The sequence below is a fragment of the Stegostoma tigrinum genome, chromosome 5, assembly GCF_030684315.1.
Source record: "Stegostoma tigrinum isolate sSteTig4 chromosome 5, sSteTig4.hap1, whole genome shotgun sequence".
NCBI classification, from domain to species: Eukaryota; Metazoa; Chordata; class Chondrichthyes; order Orectolobiformes; family Stegostomatidae; genus Stegostoma; species Stegostoma tigrinum.
Genome location: NC_081358.1, coordinates 129,782,848 through 129,806,385, shown reverse-complemented (window position 1 = coordinate 129,806,385; position 23,538 = coordinate 129,782,848). Strand labels below are relative to the sequence as shown.

Below are 23,538 nucleotides of genomic sequence, written 5' to 3'. Positions count from 1 at the left end.
TGGAAGCATATGTTCTTGGGGGTTCCTCCCAATCACACCACCGGTCTGCCAACACTACCCCGATATCTAAGGGGAGATATTGCTTGTCAATACTAGATCTTGTTCGGGACCGTGGTGTGCCAACACCTCAGAGGATGATAGCTGTTTCTTCACTTCCCTGAAAGTTATAGCTTGACTATGCGATCATTTCCAAGGCTGACCCATTTTTAAGAGTTGCTGCAAAGGTGCTGGGACGGAAGTCAAGTTACGTATGAACTTTGTGTAATACTTAACAAGCCAAAGGAAACACCTAAGCTCCGGGATAGACGTGGGAGCCAGGGCACCTCTTGACCCTCCTCATTTTGTCTTCCAACAGTGTTACCCGGTCTTGCCAATTCTGCAGCCCAACTGGTTCACTTGGAGTGCCTGCAACGTGCATTTTTCCCTTCTAAGGTGTCCGCCTACCTGGGAGAAACATTTAAGCACTATGTTAGAGTTCACTAAATATTCAGCTCCACACTTTGTCATCTCAGATTCTCCAGCATCTGCAGTTCCCATTATCTCTGATCACTAAATATTCTTTACTGGTCTTCCCTGTTATTATTATCATCCAGGTAAATGGTGACCGGGGTAGACCTCGTGAAATATTCTCCATTGCCCTCTGGAAGATGGAACAGGCCAATGATTCACTAGCTCAGCCTCAGCTTCAATCCACACAGCAGGCATTGGGAACTCACCAAGCCCCCAGCCACTACCTTGCATTGGGCATCGAGCCCAATACTGCCACTGCTTCTCCCCACTAGTCACACAATACCAGGTTACAGCCCAACAGGCTTATTTACAGCCACAAGCTGATACAAACCCTTATGGGTGTTAAATGTAGTATATTTCTGGGAATTCTCACCTAACTGTAATCGTAAACAGCATGGCTCATGTCCAGCTTCCTGATGTTGGGAAAGTCCAGAACTAGAAGCCACAGTCTAAGAATAAGGGGTAAGCCATTTAGCACTGAGATGAGGAAGAATTTCTTCATTCAATTGTGAACCTGTGGAATTCTCTCCCACAGGAAGTATTTCGGGCCAGTTCATTAGATATATTCAAGGGGAAGCTGGAGGTGGCCTTTCCAGCTAAAGGGATCAATGTGTACAGGAAGAGGATGGGAGTGGGGATACTGAGACTGCATGATCAGCCATGATTGTATTGAATGGTGATGCAGGCTTGAAGGGCCGAAAGGCCTACTCTTGCACTTATTTTCTATGTTTCTACATTTCCAATAACAAAGCCAGTTGAAGTACCTGCTGGAAGTTCCAGTTGGGCTTTAGCTAGGAGCACTTCTGCATGGTTACATCATTAATCCCACACACCAACCAGTATCTCATTGAGGGTTAAACCAAAGTCACATGCCTCTGTCAATCAGCTCAACCTCATCAAAAATCCTGATTTGGGTTCTACTGGTTATCAAATTGCTGAGTAAAACCAATACCATCTCAGAATTAGAGGATCCTTGGGGTTATAATATTCCTTAACTAAATCTGTCAACTCTTGAAAAATTTTAGAATCTGGTACCTCAGGGAAAGTTAGACCACTAATAACTGAAAAAGCTGTGGGTCCACAAGCTGTCAGAAGCATCAAAACCTCTCTGATGAAGGGTCTAGGCCGAAACGTCAGCTTTTGTGCTCCTGAGATGCTGCTTGGCCTGTTGTGTTCATCCAGCTCCACACTTTGTTATCTTGGATTCTCTAGCATCTGTAGTTCCCATTATCACAGAAGCATGACTTGTTGCTTTTCATCTGCCCCAATGTCACATTCTTTCCACGGACTGGGCTCTGTCTTCAAAGGCAGTGTCGAATGAGGCGAGCTTCCCAAATAACAGCATGATGCCAGAAATGCTTGCCCCAACTCAGAGACAACGGCTACAAGTGAATGTTCTTCAAGCATGAACTGTTTTTTTCTCATTGCCGCTGAAATAACTTCACAGAGGCTGGTATCCTGTGATCAAGTCACTAATTTGTAGATCATCGGCACTCTGTACACGACAAACGACAACACCTTTCAGGCACAAACCATTTTAATTTCCCCCGCCACTCCCTGAGTGACATGTCGATCCTGGGTCTCTTCCAGTGTCACAATGACACCACCCACAAACTGGAGGAGCAGCACCTCACATTCTGCCTCGGGAGCCGATAGCCTGATGGCCTGATGGCCTAAACATAGACTTCACCAGTTTTAAAATCTCCCCACCCCGGCCTCATCCCATGTCCAACCCTCCCTCTCAGCACCGCCTCCTTGACCTGACAAAACCTGTCCATCTTCTCTCACACCTCAATGTCCAATCCCCAACACTCCCTACCTGCACTCACCTATTACCGTCCCACCTACCTTCCCCAGCCCCACCTCCGCCCCTGCTTATTTCAGAGCATCCTTCCCCCGCCCCTGCCATTTCTGAAGAAGGGTCCAGACCTGAAATGTCAACTGTCCTGCTCCTCTGATGCTGCCTGGCTTGCTGCGTTCATCCAGCTCCACCCTGTGTTATCTCTGACTCCAGCACCTGCAGTTCTGACTACCACAAGTCCCCGTTTAATTACACAGGGAGAGTCCTAACTCTGGTCCAGCTCTCTCTGAGCCAGCTCTCAGGGAGTACAGATCCTGTAATATTCCTGTTTTTATCCATCAGCCAGGGTCCCTGATTGGGCCAGTTTTACAGCCCCAATCGGGGAACTCCTATTCTATGAGGTCCATTCTATGATTGGACCTCCTTCAAGCAGAAGATTTGAATGGAGCTGTTTTTGTAAGGTGTGTTCAGGAGGGTTTCCTAACGCAGTACGTTGACAGGCCGACGAGGGGAGAGGCCATTCTAGACTTGGTGCTCGAAAACGAGCCGGGGAGGGTATCAGATCTTGTGGTGGGAGAGGAATTTGGTGATAGTGACCATAACTGCCTCACATTCTACATAGCTATGGAGAAGGAGAGGATTAGGCAAAATGGGAGGATATTTAATTGGGGAAGAGGAAACTATGATGCGATTAGACATGAGTTAGGAAGCATGGACTGGGAGCAGTTGTTCCATGGTAAGGGAACTATAGACATGTGGAGACTGTTTAATGAACAGTTGTTGGGAGTGATGAGTAAATATGTCCCTCTGAGACAGGCAAGAAGGGGTAAGATAAAGGAACCTTGGATGACGAGAGCGGTGGAGCTTCTTGTGAAAAGGAAGAAGGTAGCTTACATAAGGTGGAGGAAGCTAGGGTCAAGTTCAGCTAGAGAGGATTACATGCAGGCAAGGAAGGAGCTCAAAAATGGCCTGAGGAGAGCCAGGAGGGGGCACGAGAAAGGCTTGGCAGAAGGAATCCGGGAAAACACAAAGGCATTTTACACTTAGGTGAGGAATAAGAGAATGGTCAAAGAAAGAGTAGGGCCGATCAGGGATAGCATAGGGAACTTGTGTGTGGAGCCTGAGGAGGTAGGGGAAGCCCTAAATGAGTTTTTTGCTTCTGTCTTTACGAAAGAAACGAACTTTGTAGTGAATGAAACCTTTGAAGAGCAGGTGTGCATGCTGGAATGGATAGAGATAGACGAAGCTGATGTGCTGAAAATTTTGTCAAACATTAAGATTGACAGGTTGCCAGGCCCGGACCAGATTTGTCCTCGGCTGCTTTGGGAAGCGAGAAATGCAATTGCTTTGCCACTTGCGAAGATCTTTGCATCCTCGCTCTCCACTGCAGTCGTACCTGAGGACTGGAGAGAGGCAAATGTAATTCCTCTCTTCAAGAAAGGAAATAGGGAAATCCCCGGCAATTATAGACCAGTAAGACTCACGTCTGTCGCCTGCAAGGTGTTAGAAAGGATTCTGAGGGATAAGATTTATGACCATCTGGAAGAGCATGGCTTGATCAAATACAGTCAACACAGCTTTGTGAGGGGTAGGTCATGCCTTACAAACCTTATCGAGTTTTTTGAGGATGTGACTAGAAAAGTTGATGAGGGTCGAGCTGTGGATGTGGTGTATATGGACTTCAGTAAGGCATTTGATAAGGTTCCCCATGGTAGGCTCATTCAGAAGGTCAGGAGGAATGGGATACAGGGGAACTTAGCTGCTTGGATACAGAATTGGCTGACCAACAGAAGACAGCGAGTGGTAGTAGAAGGAAAATATTCTGCCTGGAAGTCAGTGGTGAGTGGGGTTCCACAGGGCTCTGTCCTTGGGCCTCTACTGTTTGTAATTTTTATTAATGACTTGGATGAGGGGATTGAAGGATGGGTCAGCAAGTTTGCAGATGACACAAAGGTCGGAGGTGTCGTTGACAGTGTAGAGGGCTGTTGTAGGCTGCAGCGGGACATTGACAGGATGCAGAGATGGGCTGAGAGGTGGCAGATGGAGTTCAACCTGGATAAATGCGAGGTGATGCATTTTGGAAGGTCGAATTTGAAAGCTGAGTACAGGATTAAGGATAGGATTCTTGGCAGTGTGGAGGAACAGAGGGATCTTGGTGTGCAGATACATAGATCCCTTAAAATGGCCACCCAAGTGGACAGGGTTGTTAAGAAAGCATATGGTGTTTTGGCTTTCATTAACAGGGGGATTGAGTTTAAGAGTCGTGAGATCTTGTTGCAGCTCTATAAAACTTTGGTTAGACCGCACTTGGAATACTGCGTCCAGTTCTGGGCGCCCTATTATAGGAAAGATGTGGATGCTTTGGAGAGGGTTCAGAGGAGGTTTACCAGGATGCTGCCTGGACTAGAGGGCTTATCTTATGAAGAGAGGTTGACTGAGCTCGGTCTCTTTTCATTGGAGAAAAGGAGGAGGAGAGGGGACCTAATTGAGGTATACAAGATAATGAGAGGCATAGATAGAGTTGATAGCCAGAGACTATTTCCCAGGGCAGAAATGGCTAGCACGAGGGGTCATAGTTTTAAGCTGGTTGGTGGAATGTATAGAGGGGATGTCGGAGGCAGGTTCTTTACGCAGAGAGTTGTGAGAGCATGGAATGCGTTGCCAGCAGCAGTTGTGGAAGCAAGGTCATTGGGGTCATTTAAGAGACTGCTGGACATGTATATGGTCACAGAAATTTGAGGGTGCATACATGAGGATCAATGGTCGGCACAACATTGTGGGCTGAAGGGCCTGTTCTGTGCTGTACTGTTCTATGTTCTATGTTCTATCTGTCTGACCTCACTCTAATCACCGTGAGTGACAGATTAGATGAGATTAGATTAGATTCCCTACAGTGTGGAAACAGGCCCTTCGGCCCAACAAGCCCACACCGCCCCTTGAAGCGTCCCACACACCCCTGAAAACTAGAGGCAATTTAGCATGGCCGATCCATCTAGCCTGCACATCCTTGGACTGTGGGAAGAAACTGGAGCATCCAGAGGAAACCCATGCAGACACAGGGAGAATGTGCAAACTCCACACAGATAGTTGTCTGAGGCTGGAATCGAACCCGGGTCCCTGGCGCTGTGAGGCTGCAGTGCTGACCACTGAGCCACTGTGCCGCCCCTGACAGTCCAGCCCATAAAGGCAGTCTCCAGTCGCTCTCTCGAGGCTGTCCCTCTCATTTCAGCCATATCTCTCCAGAAGGCAGCACAGTGATGAAAACACATTCCATTCCTAATGAGGAGCAGCCCCTCAGACACACCAACATTATCCCAGCTGTTGGTGTACAGCAGCTGTCTGCAACCAGACCTCACTATCCAAAAACTCCCTGAACTACAAGCAAACTCGACAGCCAGCACCAACTAACTATTTCAATGCTAAACCACATACTGGGCGTCAAGCAGCAGAATGAGAGGGAGAATGTTGGGGAGAGTGAGATAGAGAGGCAGGGAGTGGGAGAGGGAGAGAGAACGAGAGAGAGAGGATAGGAGGGGGGAGAGAGAACGAGAGAGAGAGGAGGAGGGGGGGAGAGAGAAAGAGAGAGAGATAGTAAGAAGAACGGGGGAGAGAGGGAGGGAGACAAAGAGAGTGAGAGACACAGAGGGAGAGGGAGAGAAAGAGACAGAAAGAGAAATAGAGACAGAGAGAAGAAGAGAGAGACAGAGAGCAAGAGATAGAAAGTGGGAGAGAGAGTGAGAAAGAAAGGGAGATAGCTAGAGAGACAGATAGTGGCAAAGAGAGAAGGAAAGGGAGAGTGAGATAGAGAGTCATAGAGTAATACAGCATGGAAACAGGCCCTTCAGCCCACACTGGTCCATACTGACCACGCTGATTCAGCTAGTTCCAATTGGCCACATTTGGTCCATATCCCTCTAAATCCTTCCTATCCATGTACTATCCAAATGTTTTCTAAATGTTGCTATTGTACCTGCCTGAACTGCTTTCCCTGGCAGCACATTCCACATCACTCTCTGTGTGAAGAAGTTACCCATCAGATACCCCTTAAATCTTTCCCCTCTCACTTTAAACTTATGCCCTTCTAGTTTTCAATTCCCCATCCCTGGGAAAAAGACTGTATGCTTTCATTCTATCTACAGCTCTCATGATTTTATACACCTCAGTAAGGTCTCCCCTCATTCTCCTACGTTCCAAGGAATAAAGTCCTATACTGGCCAACCTCTCCCTATAACTCAGGCCTACTAGTCCTGGCAACATCCTCAGAAATCTTCTTTGCACACTCTCCAGTTTAACTAACCCTACAACAGGGTGACCAAAACTGTACACAATACTCCGGGTGCAGCCTCAGCAAAGACTCTTGTAACTGTAACATAAAATCCTAACGCCTGTACTCGATGCCTCAATTTATGAAGGCCAGCATGTTAAATGGTCTCTTCACCACCCTGTCTACCTGTGATGATGCTTTCAATGAACTGTGTACTTCTACTCCTCGGTCCCTCTGTTCCACAACACTCCTCAGGACCTTACCATTTACTGTATAAGTCCTACCTCAGTTTGACTTTCCAAAGTCTTATCTGTATTGAATTGCATTTGCCTATCCTCAGCCCACTTCCCCATCTGATGAAGATCCCTCTGTGATTTTTGATAACTTTCTTCGTGATCAGCGATACCTGCTAACTTTGTATCACCCGCAAACTTACTAATCATTCCTTGTACATTCACATCCAGATCATTTATGTAAGTAACAAATAAACAAAGGTCCCAGCACTGACCCCTGTGGCACACCACCAGTCACAGGCCTATGGTCCAAAAAATACCTTCAACACTTTGGGTGGCACGGTGGCTCAGTGGTCAGCACTGCTGCCTCACAGCGCCAGGGACCTGGGATCAACTCCCCCACCTTCGGGCGACTGTCTGTGTGGAGTTTGCACATTCTCCCCGGGTCTGTGTGGGTTTCCTTCGGTTTCCTCCCACAGTCCAACGATTTGCAGGCTAGACGGGCTGACCATGCTAAATTGCTCATAGGTTATAGGGGGATGGATCTGGGGGGGTGGGGGTGGGGATGTGCACTGAGGGTCAGTTTGGACTTTTTGGGCCAAAGGGCCTGTATCGACACTGTAGGGATTCTCAGAATTCATCACCCTCTACTTCTCACCATTGAGCCAGTTTTGAGTCCAATTATGTCTCTCTCTTTTTCTCTTCCTCTCTCTCGCTCTCACTGCCTCTCTTTCTGCACCCCCCTTCTCTCTCTCTCTCTCTCTCTCTCTCTCTGTTGCTCTGTCTCACACACACTCAGTCAGATCTCCCTGGATCCCATGCAACTTAACCTTCATGATGAGCCTGTTGTGTTGGATCTTGTCAAAGGTCTCACTAAAGTCCATATAGGCAATATCCACTGCCCTATCCTCATCTCTTCTTTTGGTTCCATCTTTGTCAGACGTGACTTCCCGTGCACCAATCCATGCTGACTATCCCTAATCAGACCCTGGCTTTCCAAATATTGGTTGATCCTGTCCCTCAGTATCCTCTGCAATAACTTGCCCACCACTGATGTCAGGCTGACTGGCCTGTGGTTCTCTGGCTTGTCTTTGTTACCTCCTTAAACAATGCAGCAACATTAGCCACTATCCAGTCTTCTGGAACTTCACCAGTGGATAAAGATGAAGCAAATGTATCTCCCAGAGTCTCTGCACTTTCCTCCCGACCTCCCACAACGTCCGAGGGTGGACTCGGTCAGGCCCAGGGGATTTATCCACATTAATGTGCTTTAAGGCTGCAAACACCTCCTCTCTGGTAATATGTACGTGATCCAAACCATCCCCACTTGTTTCCCTTATTTCCATCACACTCTCCTCATTAAACATTGGGGAGAAATATTCATTAAAAATCTCCTCCATCTCCTGTGGCTCTACGCAGATAGATGACCATGCTGATCTTTAAGGGGACCTAGTCTCTCCCCAAGCACCCTCTTAATCTCCATTTAGCTATAGAACCTCGTGGGATTATCTTTGACCTTATCTGCCAGATCCACCTCATATCCTCTTGTTGCTCTTCTGATATCCATCTTAAGTGCGTTCCTACACTTTTTATAGTCATCTAGAGATTCACTTGAGACCGATAGCTTAAACCCAACGTACGCTGCCTTCTTTTTCCTGACCAGAGCCTCAATATACTTCATCAGTGAGGGATCCCTAAACCTGCCAGCTTTTCCCTTCACCCTCACAGGGACATAATGTCCCTGGCTCTTGGTATCACACCTTTAAAATACTTTTTTTATCACACTCCTATTTGCCAATCGTTCCTTTTCTTTCAAACAGACTAACCCAATTGACTGTTGCTAGGTCCTGCCTAATGGCCCCAAAATTGGCCTTGCTCCAGTTTAGCACCTTAACCTGTGGACCTGCCCTAATTTTTTCCATCACTACGTTAAAACAGAGAGTTATGGTCATTGGACCCAAAGCACTCTCTGACTGACACTTCAGTCACTTGCCCAACCTTGTTTCCTAAGAGGAAGTCCAGGGTTGCACCCTCCCCAGAAGGGCCCTCTACATATTGATTTAGGAAACTTTCTTAAAGAGAGACAGAGAGAGAGAGGGACTCTGTCCCAATTTGATCTTTTTCTCAATGTTCTTCTCTGTCTCTGTTTCCCTTTCTGTGTATTTCTGTCTGTCTTTCTATATCCCCATGTCTGACACTCCAAACCTGCCTCTCCTTCTCAGTGACCTCTCTCTGTCTCAGTACCTCCCTGTCCTCTCATATTCATTCTTTCCTCTCTCCTGCCTCTGTCTATCGCATACACTCTTACTCTCTCTATGCCTCCCTCTTTTTCTCTTCCTCTCTCTCTCTCTCTCACTGCCTCCCCCTCTCCCTCTCTCAGTCTTTCTCTCTCTCTCTCTGTCGCTCTGTCTCATACACACTCAGTCTATCTGCATCTCACCATACTCCGGATCATTGCTCAATTTAATTTTCTCTATTCCAGAGCAACGTGGAGATCCCAATCCCGAAGTATTTTTCCCGGAAAGCGGTGAAACTTCGGGAGGAGCGGAGGCAGTTTTTTGTGAAGCTGTTGCAGGAGGAGGCAGTGACCAAGGTGAGGATCAGAGTGAGGTTCAGAACCAGCTCCAAGAGCAATCATGTACCCCACAGTACAGACTGACCTTGAACATTTGACACAGGCTTGGTGACCCGGGGCAGACTTAAATATAAGTTTATTTATTCTTGGGACATGGTCATCACTGGCTGGGCCCAGGATTTATTGCCCGTCCCTAGTTGCCCCTTGAGAAGGTGGGCATGAGCTGCCTTCTTGAACCTGTAGTCTACCTGTTGTAGGTAGATCCACATTGCCCTGAGGGAGGGAATTCCAGGATTTTGACTCAGTGATAGTAAGGGAACGGTGATATATTTCCAAGTCAGGATGGTGAGGGGCCTGGAGGGGAACTTGCAGGGGGTGGTGCTCCCATGTATCTGCTGCCCTTGTCCTTCTAGATGGAAGTGCTTGTGGGTTTGGAAGGTGCTGTCTGAGGATGTTTGGTGAATCTCTGCAGGGCATCTTGTAGATGGTACACACTGCTGCTACTGAGTGTCGGTGGGGGAGGGAATGGGGTGCTTGTGGAGTCAATCAAGCGGCTGCTTTGTCCTGGATGGTGTCAAGCTTCTTGAGTGTTGTTTGGGCTGCACCCATCCAGGCAAGTGGGGAGTATTCCATCACACTCCTGACTTGTGCCTTGTAGATGGTGGATACGCTTCCTTCCCTCCCTCTTGGGGGCACAGGTCCAAAGTCACTCACTCACTGATGCATCAAAAATAGGGGCAGGGGTAGGCCATTCAGCCCTTCAAACCTCCTTCCCCATTTGCTTCCTCCAACATAACCCTTGACCAATTTTGCCCAAGAACTGTATCTAACTCCTTCTTAGAAATATTCAATGTTTTTGGTCTTAACCACTTTCCTTGACAGAGAATTCCACAGGCTCATTCCCCACTCTCTGGGTGAAGATATTTTTCCCCATCTCAGAACTAAATGGCCTACCCAGCATCCTTTGGCTGTAACCCCTGGTTCTGGATTCCCCGGTCATCAAGAACGTCCTTCCTGTGTGGACCCTGTCCTGTCCTGTTAGAATTCTAGAAGTTTCTGTGAGATTCTGGCCTCATTCCCTGAAGCTCCTGTGAATATGTTGTGGGGGTAGGGATGGGGCAGAGGGACAGTGACCTTTGAAGTGTCTCTGTGTTGCAGGAGAAGGAGGTCCCCCAGAGCACAGACGAAGCGGTTCGGATCATCCAGATCGCGGAGCGGGCCCGACAAGGCCGCCTCAGGGCCCGAATCATGAGGGACATCTGGAGGGAAGAGCAGAGGGAGAAGAACAGGAAATTACTGCCCCCTGTCACCATGCAGCCCGCTGAGGCTGCAACGCTCATCCAAAAGGTAGGCCGAGCCAAGGGGCAAACACACAAGGCCTGGGGGTCAGAGGGGTATGGGGCCTGAGACTGGGTCTGGGGGTGGGGGGGTGGGGAGCTCAGTGAGACCGGGCCTGGGGGTCGGAGGGGTGTGCGGCCTGAGACTGGGTTGGGGGTGGGGGTGGGGAGCACAGTGAGACTGGACCTGCGGTTGGGGGCTCTGAGACTGGGCCTGGGAATTGTGGGGTGGGAGGGGTGCTGAAACTGGGTCTGGGGGTGGGGGGTGTGGTGGCGAGGTGCAGTGAGACTGGTCCTGGGGGTGGTGGTCACTGAGACTGGGCCTAGGGGTGAAGGGGCACTGAGACTGGGTCTGGCGTGGGAGGGGCACTGGCACTGGGCCTGGATTGGGGTTGCATTGAGACTGGGCTGGGGTGGGGTAAACCGAGACTAGGCTGGGGTGAGGGGGGCACTGAGACTGGGCCTGGGTGTGGGGGTGTGGGGTCACTGTGAACCAAATGGCTCTAGGGGATTGTATGGTGTTTTGGAGACCTCAGGATTCTTGGAGTAGGGGTCCATAAATTACCCCATAGTGCTCAGGGATGTGTGGGTTTGGGTGGGTTGGCCGTGGGAAATTGTCCCATAGTGCCCAGGGGTGTGCAGGTTAGGGTGGAATTGGCCGTGCTAAATTGTCCCGTAGTGCCCAGGGATGTACAGGTTAGGGTGGGATTGGCCATGGGAAATTGTCCCATAGTGTCCAGGGATGTGCAGGTTTGATGAATCAGTGCAGGGTTACAGGAATAGGATGGGGAATGGGTGTGATGCTCTATGGAGGGTCGTTGTGGACTCAATGGGCTGAATGGCCTGTTTCCACACTGTGCAGATTCTATACTGAGGGAACAGGTAGATACTGAGAGACAGTGATTATTGCTTTTTGCCAGTATCAGTAACTCACCTCTTTAATCCCAGCTCAGACAGAGCCAACTGCCAACATGACCATGTCACATTCTGCACACAGGGCACCAACATCTCAGGCTCCACTCCCTCAGTAATCACCCCAAATACCAGTGTCCAAGAGACAGACCAATCTCCCCAGATCAACCTGGGCACAGTCTGATCCACAGATGGCAGCTCATCTCAGACACAGCAGTAGCTCACACTGTTACAAGGGCCACTGTGTCAGAAACACTGACCCAGGCCACGGAGGTGACAAACCCCAGCTTCAAGTCCTCCACTGACTCTCCTCACACTCACTCCCCTCACGTACTCCCTCCCTTTGCACTCAGTCAGTCTCACTCTGTCACACTCACTCTCTCTCACACTCACTCTCCTCTCACACTCATTCATACTCACTCTCTCACACTCACTCATTCTCACAGTCACTCTCTCACAGTCATTCACTCTCTCACACTCATTCTGTCACATTCACTCACTTTTTCACACTCACTTCCTCACACTCACTCACTCTCTCATTCACTCACTCACACTCATCCTGTCACATTCACTCACTCTCTCACACCCACTCTCTCACACTCACTCGCTCTCTCACACTCACTCTCTCACACTCACTCGCTCTTTCACTCTCACTCACGAACACTCTGGTTGGAGCTGACCTGGATGTTGCTCCCATCCCTGACCCTGTCCCTTGCTCTCTGGCCTGTTGTCTCTCAGCAGGAGGGAGCCCAACCTGGCCTTGCCGCTGTCTGCCACTGCTCTTGAGACAGACACAGAGACAAGAAGCTGGTGATGGCACAGCTGTGGTGCTAACCTCTCTCAGGGTCACCACTCTTCTGTTGCTGTCCCATTAAGGGTAAGTGTCTGTACTACACAGTAGCTCTGCACTGAGCAGCACAGACCTGAAACATTAACTCTGCTTTCTCTCTCCGCACTGCTGAGTTTCTGTTGTAACTCTTGTTTTTGCTTCTGGGCCGATCATGCCATACTCTATGGCCTTTCACAGATGGCACTGGCACCAGAATGTTTGCCTCTTCTGACTGATCCCAGATTGTTCCCAACACAGAGAATGGGAGGTTTGGGATAGTACTGAACTGGAACGTCTCCACTGGAACAGAGAGTGTGGTACAGGGAGACGGTAAGGAGTATGATTGTGTTCTCTCTACAGACTTGGAAAGGTTATAGCCAGAGGAAAAAAACCGTGCGCCAGAGGGATGAGGAATTTGAATTTATTGGAATGGTGAGTACAGAGTAATCTGTGTGTGTGTGTGTGTGTGTGTGTGTGTGTGTGTGTGTGTGTGCGTGTGTCAGTCTGTATGTGTCAGTGCGTTTGTATGTGTGTGTCTGCAGGCATCAGTGTGTCTGTGTGTGTCAGTATATGTGTGTGCTTGTGTGTGTGTGTGTGTGTGTGTGTGTGTGTGTGTGTAAGCCTGTATGTGTCAGTGCATGTGTATGTGTGTGTCTGCATGCATCAGTGTGTCTGTGTGTGTCAGTATATGTGTGTGTGTGTGTGTATGTGTGCATCAGTGTGTCTGTGTGTGTGTCTGTGTCTGTGTGTGTGTGTACCAACGTGTGTGCGTGTCTGTGTGTGTGTATGTATGTGTGTGTGTGTGTCAGTCTGTATGTGTCAGTGTGTGTGTATGTGTGTGTCTGCGTGCATCAGTGTGTCTGTGTGTGTCAGTATATGTGTGTGTGTCTGTGTGTGTGTGTGTGTGTGTGTGCGTATGTGTGTGCGTGTGTATGTGTGTGTGTATGTGTGTGTGTGCGTGCATCAGTGTGCCTGTGTGTGTCAATATATGTGTGTGTGTCTGTGTGTGTGTGTGTTTGTGTGTGTGTGTGTGTGTATGTGTGCCTCTGTGTGTGTGTGTGTGTGTGCGTGTCTGTGTGTGTATGTATATGTGTGTGTGTGTCAGTCTGTATGTGTCAATGTGTGTGTCTGCGTGCATCAGTATGTCTGTGTGTGTGTGTGTGTGTGTGTGTGTATGTGTCTGTGTGTGTGCGTGTCTGTGTGTGTGCGCATGTCTGTGTGTGTGTAAGTCTGTATTTGTCAGTATGTGTGTATGTGTGTGTCTGCGTGCATCAGTGTATCTGTATGTGTCAGTATATGTGCGTGTGTCAGTGTGTCTGTGTGTGTGTGTTTGTGCCTGTGCGTGTGTGTGTCAGCATGTGTGTGTGTCAGTCTGTATGTGTCAGTGTGTGTGTATGTGTGTGTGTGTGTGTGTGTGTGTGTGCGTGTAAGTCTGTATGTGTCAGTATGTGTGTATGTGTGTGTCTGCATGCATCATTGTATCTGTGTGTGTTAGTATATGTGTGTGTGTCAGTGTGTCTGTGTGTGTGTGTTTGTGCCTGTGTGTGTGTGTGTCAGCGTGTGTGCCTGTCTGTGTGTGTGTGTCAGTGTATGTGTCAGTGTGCGTGTATGTGTGTGTGTGCATGCATCAGTGTGTCTGTGTGTCTCAGTATATGTGCGTGTGTAGGTGTGTGTGTGTGTGTGTCTGTGTCTGTGTGTGTGTGTATGTGTGCGTATGTGTGTGTGTGTGTGTGTCAGCCTGTATGCGTCAGTGCGTGTGTATGTGTGTGTGTGCATGCATCAGTGTGTCTGTGTGTGTCAGTATATGTGTGTCAGTGTGTGTGTATGTGTGTCTGCGTGCATCAGTGTATCTGTGTGTCAGTATATGTGTGTGTGTCAATGTGTGTGTGTGTGTGTCAATGTGTGTCAGTATATGTGTGTGTGTCAATGTGTGTGTGTGTGTGAGTGTGTCAATGTGTCAATGTGTGTGTGTGTGTGTGTGTGTGTGCGCGCGCACGTGCGCCAGTGTGTCTCTGTGTGTGTGTGCATGTCTGTGTGTGTGTGTGTCAGCGTGTGTGCGTGTCTGTGTGTGTATGTGTCAGTGTGTGCGCGCGTGTGCGTGTGTGTGTGTGTGTGTGTGTGAGCAGCACCTTCACAAATTCATTCACACAATGTGGCCATCACCAATGGGGGACAAAACTTCATGCTTATGTAAAAGCTTAGTGCTTTGATCTTACAGTAGGTATATTGTGGGCGAAAGGCCTGTACTGTGCTGTACTGTTCTAAGTTCTATAACATTAATCGCCCAGGAGGCATTTAACTGTCACCCACATTGAGGTGGTTATACAGTTATAAGTCCTGGCTGCCAGATACACACACACACACTGACTCTCACTGGGGCACAGAATCCCACACGTGCGCGTGCGCACACGCACATGCACACACACACACATTGACACACTGACACACACACACACACACACAGACTCTCACTGGGGTACAGAATCCCACACGTGCGCGTGCGCGCACACACACACACACACACACGCATTGACACACTGACACACACACACATTGACACACACACACACACACACACACACGCATTAACACACTGACACACACACACATTGACACACACACACACACAAACACGCAGACTCTCACTGGGGTTCAGAATCCCACAAACAGACTTCACTGGGGTAGAGCTTCCACACAGACACACACACACACACATTGACACACTGACACGCACACACACATACACACACTCACACATTGATGCACAGACACACACACACACAAACACACACACACGACGCACTGACACACGCACACACACACATTGACACACACACATTGACACACTCGCACACGCACACACACGCGCACACACATTGACACACTGACACATATACACGCACAGACTGACTCTCACAAGGATCCAATGGGTGCTGATTTAATGGTGCGGATTCACTCACTCTTGCTCTGTGCTTGAACCTGGTGTCTTTCTCTTTCTCTCAGCTCTGGGCTTAATCCTGTTCTCTCTCCATCTCTGCCTTCATGGGTTGGATCCTGGTTTCTCTATCTCTTTCTCTGTCCCTCTCTCTCTCCCCCGCTCCCTGGTCTGGGTGGTTTCATTGTTTCAGACACTGAGGCTGTGTGTGTTGAACAGAAAGGGATTGGATGTTTCTGGAGTGGGCAGCAGTAAGCAGACGGATGGCCCGGTGGGGAAATGGGTGTGATGCTGGAGTGTGGAGTTAGAGATTCATGTCCTTCACTCTGTGGAAAGTGAGCAGGAGAGGAGAGTGAGACCCACATTCTCTTTGAAATTACTTCCTCATCAGTTGAGAAATGAATGTATTTTGGTGACTGGTATTTCTCTCCATTAGTGAGTGTTTAGTTCAGCTTTTTAAATAATTGCGTGTTCCGAATGATATTTAAAATACATTTGCGAAGCAATGAGGCAATAAACTGCTGAGATTTTTTTGATGACATACGACCATTGACAAGACATCAGTAGTGTAGGAAGTTGTTCCAGATGCATATTAGAAAGTCATTACCAGCATCATTTACAGTGGTGCCTGATGATAGAGACTAGCTGCTCTCTGCCTTCACTCTTAATGGGACTCGCTGCCAATCGTCGGCCCGGACTCGCTCGTGTTCCATCCCTGTTAATGTAACATTTATTACAAAAGCCACACTCTTGCCGAATCGACAAATTGCATTCCGCTTAAAAAACATTGATTTTCCTATTAGCCCCATCTCCATGGTAACACGGCAAATAGGATATAGATTGCAGGAACATATAGATAACGTTTTCTGCTAATATGAAAATTATACACAAGTCCGGAAATTAGTTCAGTTGCTCCAAGCTCGGAGGGAGAGCGCTGCAGTCGTTCCTCTTCACCTCCTCTGCAGACGCACTCTGTTAAAGGCAGAGTCCACTTGCCCCCGGGACAGGTGCCGCTGCGCCACCCCCCCCCCACCCCCCCACAACCCACCTGCCCCCAGTAGGGTGTAAACAGAGGAAAGAGGGAGGGGGTTGGTTTGGAGGGGCAGAGGAGTGGGACAGGAGGCATTGGGGGCTGTAACGAGGGGGTGGGGAACAAACCCAGGTCAGGGCAAGGGAGCAGAAGGCTTCAGCAAACCCAGAGAGGGGCAGTTGGAAACGGCAGGGCAGGATTCTGCAGCTTCAGAGAAAATAAACATTCAAACCAAATGCATTTGATGACCCCTTTCAATTGTACCTTAAACCGAGAAAACAATTTCACTGCAAGAGTCCAGGCATTAAGCGCACTGTGACAGTCTGTGACCCAGGGCTGTGTGACCCAGGGGATTGCCTGACCCAAGGGAGCGTCTGACCCAGGGCAGTGTCTGACCCAGGGCAGTATCTGACCCAGGGTCCCTAAAGGTAGCAGTACAGGTAGGTAAGGGGTGTAAAGAAAGTACATAGAATGCTTTATTTCATTGGCAGAGATATTGAATACAGAAGTAGGGATATAGTGATAAAACTGTATGATACCAGTGAGGCCACAACTGGATATTGTGTGCAGATTGTGTGCACCATGTTACAGGGAGGATGTAATTCTGGAGAGAGTGCACAGAGGGTTAACTAGAATGTTACCACGGCTGGAGAATTACAGTCACAAGGAGATACTGGAGAGGTTTGGGGTTGTTTTCCTTGGGGCAGAGAAGGCTCAGCGGTTGATTGAGGTATACAAAATGGTGAGGGATTGGGATAGAGTAGACAGGAGATCCTTGTTACACTTGGCAGAGAATTCAACAACCAGGGCTCGTAGATTCAAGCTAAACTGCAGAAGGATTAGAGGGGATGTGAGGATAAACAGTTTGATACAGCAGGTTAGTAAGAACTGCCAATGCTGGAGTAAGAGATAAGACAGTGTAGAGCTGGATGAACACAGCACGCCAGGTAGCATCAGAGGAGCAGGAAATGGGGCATTGAGTGCTTTCTGAAGAAGGCTCCAGACCCGAAACGTCAGCTTTCCTGCTCCACTGATGTGGTCTGGAATTTGCTGCCTGAGTTGGTGATGGAGGAGGAAAACCTAAACAGTTTTAAAAAGGAACCCGGATCTGCACGTTTAGTGCTGTAAGCTGTTAGGCTTTGGGCTGTGTGCAGGAAGATCGGAATAGAAATGGCAGATAACAAAGTGTGAAGCTAGAGGAACACGGCAGGCCAAGCAGCATCTCAGGAGCACAAAAGCTGACGTTGCGGGCCTAGACCCTTCATTAAGGCCCGAAACGTCAGCTTTTGTGCTCCTGAGATGCTGCTTGGCCGGCTGTGTTCATCCAGCTCCACACTTTGTTACCTTGGATTCTCCAGCATCTGCAGTTCCCATTATCACTGATAGAAATGGCATCTGGGTGTCTCGGGGTCAGCATGGACAAGAATGGCCACCTTCTGTGCTGTACCATTTCAGTGGTTTGATAGTACAGGAATGCAGGAATATATTTACATTTTGGTTACAGGCACTGGCATCCTGTAAATCTTTACTGAGGAAGGATGTTCTTGCTCTTGAGGGAAGGTTGACCAGGCTGATTCTGGGGATGGCGGGTCTGACGCATGAGGAGAGATTGTTTAGTTTGGGATTGTTTTTGCTGGAGTTCAGACAAATGAGGGGGGATCTCATGGAGACTTATAAAATTCTAACAGGTCTGGACAGGGTAGATGCAGGGAGGATGTTCCCGATGGTGGGTGTGTCCAGAATCAGGGGCCACAGTATGAGGATTCGGGGGAGATGATTTAGGACGGAGATAAGGAGTTACATTTCTTTACCCAAAGAGTGGTGAGTCTGTGGAATTCATCAGCACAGGAAGTAGTCAATGCCAAAACATTTGAATATATTCAAGAGGTGACAACATATCGCACTTGGGGAGAAAGGGATCAAAGGTTATAGGGAGAAAGCACAAATAGGCTACTGAGTTGTATGATCAGACACTATCATGATGAATGGTAGAGCAGGCTCAAAGGGCTGAATGGCCTCCTCCTGCTCTGACCTTCGATGTTTCTATGATTCTAGGAATAGTGTAATTATGTGTTTACAGAGGTATCAGGAGAACTATCCTGGGACAGTGGTGGGTTGGGGTGGTGTGGGACAGTGGTGGGTTGGGGTGGTGTGGGACAGTGATGGGTTGGGGTGGTGTGGGGCAGCAATGGGTTGGGGTGGTAGGGACAGTGATGGGTTGGGGTGGTGTGGGACAGTGATGTGTTGGGGTGGTGTGGGACAATGATGTGTTGGGGTGGTGTGGGACAGTGATGGGTTGGGGTGGCGTGGGACAGTGATGGGTTGGGGTGGTGTGGGACACTGATGGTTTGGGGTGGTGTGGGACAGTGATGGGTTAGGGTAATGTGGGACAGTGATGGGTTGGGGTGGTGTGGGACAGTGATGTGTTGGGGTGGTGTGGGACACTGATGGGTTGGGGTAATGTGGGACACTGATGGGTTGGGGTAATGTGGGACAGTGATGGGTTGGGGTGGTGTGGGACAGTGATGTATTGGGGTGGTGTGGGACACTGATGGGTTGGGGTGGTGTGGGACACTGATGGGTTGGGGTGGTGTGGGACAGTGATGGGTTGGTGTGGGACAGTGATAGGTTGGGGTGGTGTGGGACAGTGATGGGTTGGGGTGGTGTGGGACACTGATGGGTTGGGGTGGTGTGGGACAGTGATGGGTTGGGGTGGTGTGGGACAGTGATGGGTTGGGGTGGTGTGGGACAGTGATGGGTTGGGGTGGTGTGGGACAGTGATGGGTTAGGGTAATGTGGGACAGTGATGGGTTGGGGTGGTGTGGGACAGTGATGCGTTGGGGTAATGTGGGAAAGTGATGGGTTGGGGTAATGTGGGACAGTGATGGGTTGGGGTGGTGTGGGACACTGATGGGTTGGGGTGGTGTGGGACAGTGGTGGGTTGGGGTGATGTGGGAAAGTGATGTGTTGGGGTGGGTTGGGACAGTGGTGGGTTGGGGTGATGTGGGAAAGTGATGTGTTGGGGTGGTGTGGGACAGTGATGGGTTGGGGTGATGTGGGAAAGTGATGTGTTGGGATGGTGTGGGACAGTGATGGGTTGGGGTGGTGTGGGACAGTGATAGGTTGTCCAGGGCAGAGTTCAATGACTCCTTCTGACTGCGGTTTGCTCATAGGTTCCCAGTGAGAATGCGAACAAACCATCTGCAGTTAATTTGATGGCAAAAGAGACTGCAGAGAACCGTCACCTTCTGCAGGAACAATACCGAACTGAGTATGAGAAAGCCCAGCCTCTCATCAAGCAGACTGTAATGGATACTGAGGGCCCTGACATGAAGGAGACGTATCGAGAACAGATCCGACACTGGTTCATCGAGTGCTAGTAAGGGACCACACCCCGAATCATCATAATTTTCACAACCTTCCAACTCTGTTCTCCACCATTCAGCTCTGTGAAGTATTAAAAGCAATCAGAAACAGGCAGTTGAACATAAACTCAACCAAAACTGAAACACAGGAATACCCAGATCCTCGGCACTGACTCTCTGACAGCGTCCATTCCCTCAGCACTGACCCTCCGGCAATGCACATTCCCTCAGCACTTACCCTCCGACAGTGCCCACTCCCTCAGCACTGACCCTCCGACAGTACGGCGTTCCCTCAGCACTGACCCTCCGACACTCCCTCAGCACTGGCCCTCCGAAAGTGCCCACTTCCTCAGCACTGACCCTCCAACAGTGCCCACTCCCTCAGCACTGACCCTCCGACAGTGCGGCGCTCCATCAGCACTGACCCTCCGACAGTACGGCGCTCCCTCAGCACTGACCCTCCAACACTCCCTCAGCACTGGCCCTCCAAAAGTGCCCACTCCCTCAGCACTGACCCTCCAACAGTGTCCACTCCCTCAGCACTGACCCTCTGACAGTGCCCACTTCCTCAGCACTGACCCTCCGACAATGCCCACTCCCTCAGCACTGACCCTCCGACAGTGCCCACTCCCTCAGCACTGACCCTCCGACAGTGCGGCGCTCCATCAGCACTGACCCTCCGAAAGTGCGGCGCTCCCTCAGCACTGGCCCTCTGACAGTGCCCACTCCCTCAGCACTGACCCTCTGAATGCACCCACTCCCTCGGCACAGACCCTCTGGTGTTGATGTTGTAATTAGTGTGGAATGCTCAGTTCCTGACGTATCCGAGGAGCTGGCAGAAGCTGCAGTGACATTGAGCCCTTTCCTCTGTCTCTGTCTCTGACTCTGCATTGTGCCCACAGTAACACTTCTGGAAAGTTCCCAGACTATCCCACTGTGGAACAGGGAGGCTCAGACATTATCTTTGCTGAGAAAACACCAGACCAGGTAGGACGTTCTTTCCAGTGAGAAGTTTCTAGAAAATGTTGCCTTCAATTTTTTACACACACGATGATAGTGAATCCACAGATGGAGATCACTGGGCCAAAACCCTGGAATTCCCTCCTTCAGGGAATTGTTGGTCAACCCACAGCAGTCAGACTGCAACGGTTCAAGAATGCAGCTCACCCCCACCTTCTCAAGGGCAACTAGAGAAAGGGCAATAAATGCTGGCCCAGCCAGAGATACCCAAAACATCTTTAGAACATAATAAGAATCTAAGAACTTGGAGCAGGAGTAGGCCATTCAGCCCCTTCAGTTGCTCCTCAATTTGACATGATCATGGCTGATCTCATCTTGGCTTCAACTTCACTTTACTGCCCACTCTCCGTAACCTTTCAACCTGTTACTAATTAAAAACCTGTCTATCCATTTCTTAAAGCGACCCAACGTCCCAGCATCCAGCACACTCCGGGGGAGTGAATTCCACAGACTCACCACCCTTTGAGAGAGGTAATTCCTCCCCATCTCTGATTTAAATCTGCTCGGCCCTATCCTAAAACCATGGCCTCTCATTCTCGATTGCCCCACATGAGGAAACATCTTGTCTACGTGAGGTTGTTGACTCGCTCGCTGAGCTGGCTCGTTCTCGTTCAGACATTTTGTCACCATGCCAGGTAACATCATCAGTGGAACCTCCAATGAAGCGATGTTATTCTGTTCCACTTGGAATTTATACTGTCCGGTCATTATGGTGAATATTTGTCATTTCTGGTTTTGATCTGTATGGGTTTGTACATGGGGTGCAATTTTACATGCTTGTTGATTGCATTACAGGTGGAGAACCATGCCTCTAGGAATTCCCGTGTGTGTCTATATTTGGCTTGGGCCACTATGGTTACCTTGTCCCAATTAAACTGATGGCCTTCGTCGTCTGAGTGTACAAATCTATACAGATTAAAACCATAAATGACACAATTCACCATAAAGGACCCGGCAGTATAAATTCCAAACGGAGTAGAATAGCATCGCTTCATCAGAGGCTGCACTGATGATGTTGCCTGGCATGGAGACAAAATACCTGCATGAGAACAAGCCCAGCTCAGCGAGCAAGTCAACAACCTCACCCACAATCCGAGCTACAGATCTTCCCCAAAACTTTAAACATCTTGTTTAAACTTTAAACGTCTACATTGTCAATCTCCTTTAGCACCTTCTTTGCATCAAATATATTTCCTTTCATTATTCTAAATTCCCAAACTCCATACAGTATCAGCTTAAACTGCTCAATTTCACATCACAAGATAAATCCCTCATCTCTGGAATCAATATAGTGAGCCTCCTCTGAACTGCCTCCAATACAATTACATTCCTCCTCATGTAGTAGGGCTAAATGTGATGCAATAATCCAGGCACTGTCTCATTAATAGCTTGTACAACACTTGCCTACTTTAATACTCTATTTCTTTTGCAGCAAATGGCAGAATTCAATTTGCCTTTCATATTACCTGCCGGACCTGCACACTGGTGAAATAACTCCACAGAGGCTGGTATCCCATCACCAAGTCACCCCTTAGATACATGTGGACAGTTTTGGTACTGCTCCAACTCCCTCAGAGCCAGCTCTGAGTGATCAGTAACTCTGACACTCCTGTTCCTATCTGCAGATTAACAACCCCAATCAGAGAACGCATATTCTATTAGGACCACCTGGCTGACTTTGGTCCAGGCACTACAACTAGTTTTCTGTAATTCATGCACACTGACGCCCAGATCCCTCTACACCAAAACATTCTGAAGTTTCTTTCCATTTAGATAATAAGTTCCCGTCTGATGTTCCAACCAAAATGGATGACCTCACACTTATTCCTGTTAAATTCCATGCACCAAATGTTGGCTCATGCACCTAAACTATCCGTACCCATTTATACATTTCTTCTTTCCTCATTGTAAGTTACTTTCCCAGCTATTTCATGTTGTCTTGGCGACAGTGCCTTCTATCCATGATGTAAGTAAGATTGATTGTAAATAGGTAGGGCCTTGTGGCACCTTACATGCTGCCAACCAGAAAAAGACCCATTTATCCCGACTCTCTGTTTTTAGTTGGTTCGTCAGCCCTCTATCCAAGTGAATAAATTACTCCAACACCCTGTGAATAGAAAATGTTTTATGTGGCCTGTTTGGTTTTATAGCTCCCATTATCATTCCATCACCCTTTACCTCCCCATTCCTCTGGTTTTAACAACCCCAATTCTCACACTCCTCTATTCCTCTCCTCTCACTCTCCCAATTCTCTATGTTCACTCTCCCCCATTCGTCCATTCCAATACTCTCCCACTCCTCTATTACCACACTCCCCCCATTCACTCCCTTCCTTGGTGTTGGTTTCTTCAGAGTGATGGTGAATTGGAGATGGTCAATGTTGCCCACCCTGTGACATCAGTGTTTCCTTGTCTCTGGTTGGGGGCTGTTTATCTTGGTTGGTGATCCCACAAAATTAGTGCAGTGGCAAGTGGACATAGAGTCTCCCAGCTCCTCCTATTGAGCTGCTGTTTCTTTGTTGGACAGCCCACTTGAGTAGGTCTCTAGCCAATCCATGCTGCCAATTCAAGCAGACAGACACATCTACTCCCTCGTCTGTCCGGTCTCTAGGTTGGGTGGGGTGGGGGCAGTAATTCTCACCCAAGACCCTGTGACCTCCTCCTACAGCCTCTTTTCTGCCCTCAGAGATTCCAGCAAACATTCAGTTTTCCCCAGGCAGAGAGGGAA

At 48.9% G+C, this 23,538-nt stretch overlaps 1 protein-coding gene across 3 annotated transcripts in view; it reads left to right on the top strand.

Annotated features, from left to right (window-relative positions):
* LOC125451844 (dynein regulatory complex protein 11-like) overlaps nt 1–23,538 on the top strand; it is a 102,488-nt gene that overhangs the window by 16,386 nt on the left and 62,564 nt on the right. For all 3 annotated transcript variants that reach the window (XM_059646390.1, XM_059646389.1, XM_059646388.1), the window contains exons 3-7: nt 9,291–9,401; nt 10,542–10,730; nt 12,822–12,893; nt 19,600–19,805; nt 20,694–20,778. In XM_059646390.1, coding sequence (XP_059502373.1) covers nt 9,291–9,401; nt 10,542–10,730; nt 12,822–12,893; nt 19,600–19,805; nt 20,694–20,778 — 663 coding nt within the window. The remainder of the gene's footprint in view (nt 1–9,290; nt 9,402–10,541; nt 10,731–12,821; nt 12,894–19,599; nt 19,806–20,693; nt 20,779–23,538) is intronic.